General features: G+C 36.9%; 1 protein-coding gene across 1 annotated transcript in view; it reads right to left on the reverse strand.

The window, feature by feature from the left end:
* Positions 1-266: 266 nt before the first annotated feature.
* The window catches only part of ADAM9 (ADAM metallopeptidase domain 9), a 176,797-nt gene continuing 167,524 nt past the window's right edge, over positions 267-9,539 (reverse strand). Inside the window, exon 21 of the mRNA XM_046648674.1 lies at positions 267-420. Coding sequence (XP_046504630.1) covers positions 337-420 — 84 coding nt within the window. The 3' untranslated portion in view covers positions 267-336. The remainder of the gene's footprint in view (positions 421-9,539) is intronic.

Below are 9,539 nucleotides of genomic sequence, written 5' to 3' on the forward strand. Positions count from 1 at the left end.
GCAATTTGTGCTCTATCTAAACTGTTGTCAATAAATACCTTGTCCTAAATTAAATTAAAATACAAGGGAGGGGCCAGCCGCATGGCTGAGTGGTTAAGATCGAGTGCTCTGCTTCAGCAGCCCAGGGTTTCACTGGTTGGGATCCTGGGCACAGACGTGGCACTGCTCATCAGGCCATGCTGAGGCGGCGTCCCACATGCCACAACTAGAAGGACTCACAACTAAAAATATACAGCTATGTACTGGGGGGACTTGGGGAGGAAAAGCAGAAAAAAACAATACAAGGGAAGATATTAGACATTAACCCTGGGTTTCGTTCTGGTCAAGTAATCTAAGCTAGTTCACTTCAGACCTTGATGGGAACCGCTGAGGTTGCTTGGCTGCGTAAGTTGGTACTGGAAATCTGTTTGCATATACAGGCTAAAAAGGAAAAAAAAAGGTATTACCGCAATGCGCTCATAAATATATTTTCTATACAGTCTATTTCCCATATAAAAGTAATCAATATATTGAAAATCAACAAATAGATGATTGACTTATAATGCTGACATTTAAAAATATTTCTCTTATTCAACATACCTTTGCCACTGAATGTGGAATACTTAATTCTTTAAAAGCTATATCTTTTAATTCAATAATACTTAAGTATTATAATCTTGGTCCTAATCAACTACCTTAGTTAAAAGGTAACATATTTCCTCTGTCAATATATTTTAAATAAAACATTCCAAAAATGTATTGCCAATTATAGTACCTAACTGGTACTATAAATACCACTAATCTACAACCCTTGATTTTGGAATTCTTCCTTGATGAGGTAGTTGACATGAAGCTTTGCAACAAGTGAGACTCTATAACATGGCCTCAAATAAGAAAGTAAAAGTAAGAATATTTTTCACATGTCACATTACAATAGGAAAAGTTAGGGAAAACCAGCGGGAATGACTAAATCACTGACGAAGTGACTTTGACCAAGATGTTCTCACCGTCATCTACCATTACTTCCTAAAGCTCTGTGAATTGCAGAATATGCACGGTGTTGGAGAAGAGCTTGAACATTCCCTGGGTCCCAATGTGGAACTGGTGGTCTATCACCAGCTATTTTTTGCTCCACACAGTGATTTGCTTGTACTGTAAAAATGGAGAAAGGACGCAAGAAAATGTCTCCATCCCTTTCTACCAAGCCATAGGAGCAGCACTTCAAAGGAATAAACTCCACTTCTTAGAATTTACCTGACATATTCTTTTACATGTATGCAGAGACCCATAGGCAAGGATGGTTGATGCCGCATTTTTTGTGGTAACAATATTTGAAACAACCTGTTTTTAAACTTATGTTAAATCCTTAATATGGGAAGGTATGCAGTTATTAAAAAGAATAAGTACATGCTCATTACTCACAAAGAGTGGACTAAAATGTTCCAAGTAGAGGGCACCTAAAATGCTGGTTAAAATATTAACTATGTACTTTTAAATGCTTGGATGAGTTTCTAGGAAGTGAAACATCTTATAGACCAAAAACAATAAGAAAGTATGAGAGTCCAGAGTGTGTAGTAGCATTTGTCCTGTCAATATCTTCCCATCCTTGGTGGGCTACATTATGCATTTTCAAGTAATATAGACCTAGAAGACGAAACCTGGGGCCTGAGTTGGATGGAAAACTGAAGATAAGACCCTCCATAAAGCCTAGACCCCTGAAGAGCAATATCCCCACTGGGTTAATGAGATAAAGAAACACCTGTCCCAAGGAAGAACAGTGAAGGGACTGACTATATAGGCCTTGGTACTGGTATAGGGAGAATAAAAGAAAACGATCATCATGGAGAATTTCTAACCAAATGCCCACCCTTTCAAGGGTTTAGGGGCCAGAGTTCATAACACTTGTGTGACCCAAAAAACACCAACAAAATTTTAGTTCAAAGGCATCAAAGATTGACCATGACCCCAGGCATCTGACCAAGGAAAATATACACTCTCTGTAGGAACTCACGATAATTGAGGACTGAAATAATTTCCCCATATAAAGTTCCAAAGAACATAAGTTTACAGTCAATATCACAAAGCACACTAAGAAAGAAGACACTGCAAGACAGTCAGCAGTAATAAACTACAGAAGCCACCAAGACCGCACACATTAAAATGATCAAAGGACCAAAAGTAGGCATTTTCATATGTTTAAAGAAATAAATGCTTTTAAAAATACAATGAAGCTACAAGAAACTATCACAAATAACCAGCCAGATTTGAAATCTAATTTATTTAACAATGTGTCTTGAGACTAGCAGAGGAGGAAAATGAAATGGGGCAAGGGGAAACTAAATCAACCCAAAAGAATACAAGAGAATTTCTGGTGTGGGGAGGAAACAGAAAAAGCAGGAAAACAGTGAAATCATAAAATAATATGGTATAAGAACTATATTAATAATTGCAATCAATGTAAATTGATTAAAGTCTCCAATAAAAGGCACAGAGATTACTCCAAAGAAGATATACAGATGGCCAAAAGCATAGGAAAAGATGCTCAACATAATCAGCTATCAGGGAAATGCAAATCAAAACTGCAATGAGGTATCACCTCACTCCGGTCAGAATGGCTATAATTAACAAGACAGGAAACAACAAATGTTGGACAGGGTGTGGAGAGAAGGGAACACTTGTTCACTGCTGGTGGGAGTGCAAACTGGTGCAGCCACTATGGAAAGCAGTACGGAGTATCCTCAGAAAATTAAGATTAGATCTACCATATGATCTAGCTATCCCACTGCTGGGTATTTATCCAAAGAACTTGAAAACACAAAGGCATAAAGATACTTGCACCTCTATGTTCACTGCAGCACTATACACAATAGGCAAGACTTGGAAGCAACCTAGGTACCCATCAAGGGACAAATGGATAAAGAAGATGTATTTATACATGATGGAATTCTACTCAGCCATAAGAAATGATGAAATCTGGCCATTTGTGACAACATAGATGGACCTTGAGGGTATTATGCTGAGTGAAATCAGTCAGAGGGAGAAAGTCAAATACCATATGATCTCACTCATAAGTAGAAGATAAAAACAACGACAAACAAACACACGGCATTGGAGATTGGATTGGTGGTTACCATAGGGGAAAGGGGGAGGAGGGCAAAAGGGGTGATTAGGCTCACATGTGAAGGGATGGATTATAATAATTAGTTTTTGGGTGGTGAACATGATGTAATCTACACAGAATTTGAAATATGTACATCCGAAAGCTATGTAATGTTATAATCCAATGTTACTGCAATTAAAATAAATAAATAATTTTTAATCCAAGATATTCTGTTTACAAGAGACAACATAAGGACAAAGAAAAGTTGCATGTAAAAAGATACAAGATAAATAGTAAACAAAAAGAAAAATTTGATATTGCTGTATTAATATTTTAAAAAATGGATTTGAGATGAGATATTATTTTTCCCAATCTCACACATAAGGACTTTACTGACAGTTGAAAACCTAAAAACAGCTATCAGGGACTACTTTAAAGACTTCTGACAATCAATATGAAAGATGTCACTGGAAGAACATGGGGAAATTTTTAAATACGCCAAGGAAACCAAAAGCTTGTCCCCCTAAGATCAGAAATAATGCAAGATGCTTGCTTTTACCACTGCTATGCAACACAGGATTGGATGATCTAGCAGAATGACTAACAAGAAAAAATAATAATAAAAGGCATCCAAATTGGAAAGGAAGAGGCATTACTATCTCTATTTCTAGACAACATGATCCTATATGTAAATTGAAAAGCCCAAAGAATCCACAGAAAGCTACTAGAGGTAATAAATGAATTCAGCAGAGATGCAGGATATAAGATGAACATGCTTTAAAAATCAGTTTTGTTTCTATACACCAGCAATGATGAACAATCTGAAAAGGAAATTAAGAAAGAAATTCCATTTATAATAGCATCCAAAAGAATAAAATATCCAGGAATAAACTTGACCAAGAAGGTGAAAGACCTGTACACTGAAAGTTACAAAACATTGCTGAAAGAAATTGAAGTAGACCTAAATAGATGGAAAGACAAGTAGTGTTCATGGATTCAAGGACTTAATATTGTCAAGATTTGTCAACACAACCCAAGGTGATCTACAGATCCAACACAATCTCTATCAAAATTCCAACAGCCTTTTTTGCAGAAATGGAAAGTAGATTCTCAAATTCATATGGAATCATAAGTGGCCCTGAATAACCAAAACAATCTTGAAAAAGAAGAACAAATTTGAAGGATGCACACTTTGCAATTTCAAAACTTATTATAATGCTACAGTAATCACAATAGTGTAGTACTGGCATATGGATAGACATACAGACCAACTGAATGGAATGGAGAGTATAGAAATAAACCCATACATCTATGGCTGATTGATTTTCCACAAGATGTCAAGTCCATTCAATGGGGAAAGAATAGTCTCTTCAAAAATAGTGCCAGGACAAATGGAGTTCACATGCAAGAGAATGAAGTTGCATCCCTACTTCACATCATATACAAAAATTAACTCAAAATAGGTCAATAACCTAAATATAAGAACTGAAAAGACAAAACTCTTAGAAGTAAATCTTCAGGACCTTGTATTTGACAATGGATTCTTAAATATGATATCAAAAGCACAAGCAACAAAACAAAAAAATAAATTAGATTTCATCAAAATTAAAAATTTTGTGCATCAAAGGACATTATCAAGAAAGTGAAAAGGCAACCTACAGAATGAAAGGAACTATCTGCAAATCCTATATCTGATAAAGGGTTAATATCCAAAATATGTAAAGAACTCCTACAACTCAACAACAAAAAGACAAACAACCCAATTAAAAAATGGGCACAGGACTTGAAAAGAACTGAAAATAGAGACTCAGACAAGTACATCCATGTTCATGACAACACTATCACATCAGCCAAAAGGTAGAAACAACCCAAGAATCCATCAACAGATGAATGAATAAACAAAATATTTTATATACATATGATAGAATATTAGTCAGCCATAAAAAGGAACAATGTTCTCATACAAGCTACTATAGAAATGAACCTTGAAGACATTGTGCTGCATGAAATGTCACAAACAAAGGAACAAATATTGTATGATTCCACTTGTATGAGGTACCCAGAATAGGCAAATTCATAGTGAAAGTGGAAAAAGACCACAAACAGCCAAAGCAATCTTGAGAAAGAACAATGAAGCAGGAGACATCACACTTTCTGATTTCAAACTATAAGCCAGAGTAAACAAATCCATACAGTATGGTACTGGCAGAAAAACAGACACATAGGTCAATGGAACAGAATAGAGAGGCAAGAAACAAACCCACACATATATAGTCAATTAATTTACCATAAAAGATCCAAGATATGCAGTGGGGGAAAGGACAGTCTTTTCAATAAATGGTGGTGGGAAAACTAGACAGCCACATGCAAAAGAATGAAACTGGACAACTATCTTACACCATACACAAAAATTAACTCAAAATTGATTAAAGACTTGAGTGTAAGACCTGATACCATGAAACTAGGAAAAAAACATAGGCGGTAAGCTCCTTGACATTGGTCTTAAAGATGATTTTCTGGGTTTGACACCAAAAGCAAAGGCAACGAAAGCAAAAATAAACAAATGGGACTACTTCAAACTAAAATGCTTCTGCACAGCAAATGAAACCATCATCAAAATGAAAGACAATCTATAGAATAGGAGAAAATATTTTCAAATCATATATCTGACAAGAGGTTAATATCCAAAATCTATAAAGAACTCATACAATTCAATAACAAAAAAATAAACAATCTGACTAAAAAACGGGCAGAAGATCTGAATAGACATTTTCCCAAAGAAGACATATAAATGGCCAACAGGTACATGAAAAGGTGCTCAACATCACTATTCTTCAGGGAAATGCAAATCAAAACCACAGTGGAGAAGGGGCGGAGCAAAATGGTGGGGTGAGCTGACCCGGGATTCTCTCCCCTCCAAAATACAACAAAGGATTGGAAAAACTGAATTTCAGAGAAAAAATCTAATGCCAACACGTTAGAGACCTACAATACCAAGAAGGCGGAGATCATAAACCTTCCTTACGGCCTCGGAGGCGCTGGAATGGTAGGAGAGAACATCGCTCCCTCCCCTAGAGTCTGCCATCGCTGCTGCGTGGGTGGGGAAGGAGTGGGGGAGGGGCCGTGTGACTGGGAATCATCCAGGACTCCTGCCGCTGGTTCAGTGGAAACCCACTGACGGGGGAAAGCTCCCATCCGCAGGGAGCCCATAAACTCAGGGCCTCGGGAGACCAGAGAACAGAACTGATCTGAATGCAGATTGGTGCACGAGAATAGCAGCCCCTCCCTCCTAGCAAAGCCACTGGGCGCAGCAATCTTGCCCGAAGGCGGAGAGCTCATAACACACGGCTCTCGACCCCCATCTAGTGGCGACAGGCTGTAACTGCAACCGAATTCTACCACCATGTGAAAAAACCGCTCCTCTACCATCCAGCAATTTATAAAAGCCCCAGACCAGAAGGAAAACAATAAAAACATAGAATTAAGTCCTAAGGACTTGGAATTAGGTAAACTAAGTGATAATGAGTTCAGAGCAGCTATAATCAAAAAACTCAATGAGGTAGAGAGAAAGATAGAGAAACAAGCCGAGTTCTGGAGTTACTTCACAAAAGAGATTGAAATCATAAAGAAGAACCAAACAGAATTACTAGAGATGAAAAACACAATGGACCCGATAAAACAGAATACGGATTCCCTGAATGCCCATGTAGACACTATAGAAGAGCAAATTAACATAATTGAAGATAGACAGGCGGAATGGCTCCAAAGGAAGAAAGAGAACTAAGAATTAACAAAAACGAGGAAAATCTCCGAGAGATAATGGATTCAATGAGGAGTAAGAACCTAAGGATCATAGGAATTCCCGAGAATGTGGAAAAGGAAAATGGAGCAGAAAGTGTGCTTAATGAAATTATTGAAGAGAACTTCCCAAATCTAGGGATTGACGGAGAAATGTGTGTAGGGGGAGCTTTCAGCTCTCCTAGATTTGTCAATGTAAAAAGACCTACTGCAAGGCACATAGTAGTAAAATTGGAAAGAAGGAAAGATAAGGAAAGAATACTCAGGGAAGTAAGAAAAAAGAAGAGAATAACCTATAAAGGAGCCCCTATCAGACTTTCAGTGGATTTCTCTACAGGAACCTTACAAGCTAGGAGAGAATGGAGTGATATATTCAAAGCTTTAAAAGATAAAAACCTTCAGCCAAGAATACTCTATCCAGCAAGAATTTCTTTCAGATATGAGGGAGAAATTAAATCTTTTCCAGACAAACAAAAGTTAAGGGAATTTGTAACTAAAAGCCCTCCACTGCAAGAAATCCTCAAGAAGGCTCTCATACCTGAAAAAAGAAAAAAGGGAGAAAGGGGTCACAATCCACAGACTAGGGAGACCGATGGATAGAACCAGAACAGGATAGCAAATATTCAACTATAGCATTAGGGTAAAGGTAAGGAAACTACCAAAGCAAGGATGATCTTATCACTCTAACTACAAATTCATAACATGAGTTGGAATAAGACATGAAAATAATTATTTAGGAGGGGAAGAGCAAAGGGTCTAAATCAGTATTGGTCAAGTAAGTAAGAGACCACCAGAGAATAGACTATATTATACAAGAGATTCTAAATACAAACTTCAAGGTAGACACTAAAATAAAACACAGAACAGAGTCACAAATCATAAATAAGGAAAAATCTAAGAAACCCAGCATAATAAATTGCACTATTAAATGGGTAGTCTAAAGCACACAGGAAAAGAAAGGCAGGAAAACAAGATAATGAGCGACAGATTGACAGCATTAAGTCCACATGCATCAATAATCACTCTCAATGTAAACGGATTGAACTCTCCAATAAAGAGACACAGAGTGGCAAAAAGGATTAAAGAACAAGATCCAACAATTTCTTGCCTCCAAGAAACACACCTCAGCCCCAAGGACAAACACAGACTCAGGATGAAGGGGTGGAGGACAATACTTCAAGCTAATGGTAAGGAAAAAAAGGCAGGTGTTGCAATTCTTACATCAGACCAGGTGGATTTCAAAATAAGACAGGTAAAGAGAGACACAGAGGGACAATATATAATGATCAAAGGGACACTTCATCAAGAAGAAATAACGCTTATAAATATCTATGCACCCAACACAGGAACAACAAAGTTCATAAAGCAACTATTAACAGACCTAAAGGAAGATGTTAAAAACAACACAATAATAGTAGGGGACCTCAACACCCAACTCACATCAATGACAGATCATCCAGACAGAAAATCAACAAGGAAATAGTGGAGCTAAATGAAAAACTAAAACAATTGGACTTAATAGACATATATAGATTGCTTCACCCTAAAAGAGCTGAATACACATTCTTCTCAAGTGCACATTCTCAAGGATAGACCATATGTTGGGAAACAAGGCAAGCCTCTACAAATTTAAAAAAATTGAAATAATAACAAGCATCTTCTCAGATCATAGTGCTATAAGGCTAGAAATTAATTATAAGAAAAAAGCTGAGAAAGGCACAAAGATGTGGAGACTAAACAACACACTACTGAACAAGCAATGGATCATTGAAGAAATTAAAGAAGAAATAAAAAAATACCTGGAAACTAATGAAAATGATAACATGCCATACCAACTCATATGGGATACAGCAAAAGCTGTATTAAGAGGAAAGTTCATCGCAATACAGGCACATCTTAACAAACAAGAAAAATTCCAAATAAGCAATCTTAACGTACACCCAACTGAACTAGAGAAAAAAGAACAAATAAAGCCCAAAGTCAGCAGAAGGAGAGAAATAATAAAAATCAGAGCAGAAATAAATACTATTGAAACGAAAAAGGCAGTAGAAAGGATCAATGAAACAAAGAGCTGGTTTTTTGAGAAGATAAATAAAATTGACAAACCACTAGCCAGACTTACAAAGAAAAAAGGGAGAAAGCGAAAATAAAATCAGAAATGAAAGAGGAGAAATAACAAGACTCTGCAGAAATACAACGGATTATAAGAGAATACTACGAAAAACTATATGCCAACAGAATGGATAACCTAGAGGAAATGGATAAATTCTTGGACTCCTACAATCTCCCAAAGCTCACTCAAGAAGAGGCAGACAATTTGAACAGACCAATCACAAGGAAAGAGATTGAAACAGCAATCAAAAACATCCCAAAGAATAAAACCCCAGGACCAGATGGCTTTCCTGGGGAATTCTACCAAACTTTGAGAGAGGATTTAATACCTATCCTTTTCAAGCTATTCCAAAAAATTAGGGAAGATGGAACACTTCCTAACACATTCTATGAGGCCAACATCACGCTGATACCAAAACCTGACAAGGACACCACGAAAAAAGAGAACTACAGGCCAATATCACTGATGAACATAGATGCAAAAATTCTAAACAAAATTTTGGCAACCAGAATTCAACAATTCATCAAAAGGATCATACATCATGATCAG

This window comes from Equus quagga, chromosome 22 (genome assembly GCF_021613505.1).
Source record: "Equus quagga isolate Etosha38 chromosome 22, UCLA_HA_Equagga_1.0, whole genome shotgun sequence".
Classification (NCBI taxonomy): Eukaryota; Metazoa; Chordata; class Mammalia; order Perissodactyla; family Equidae; genus Equus; species Equus quagga.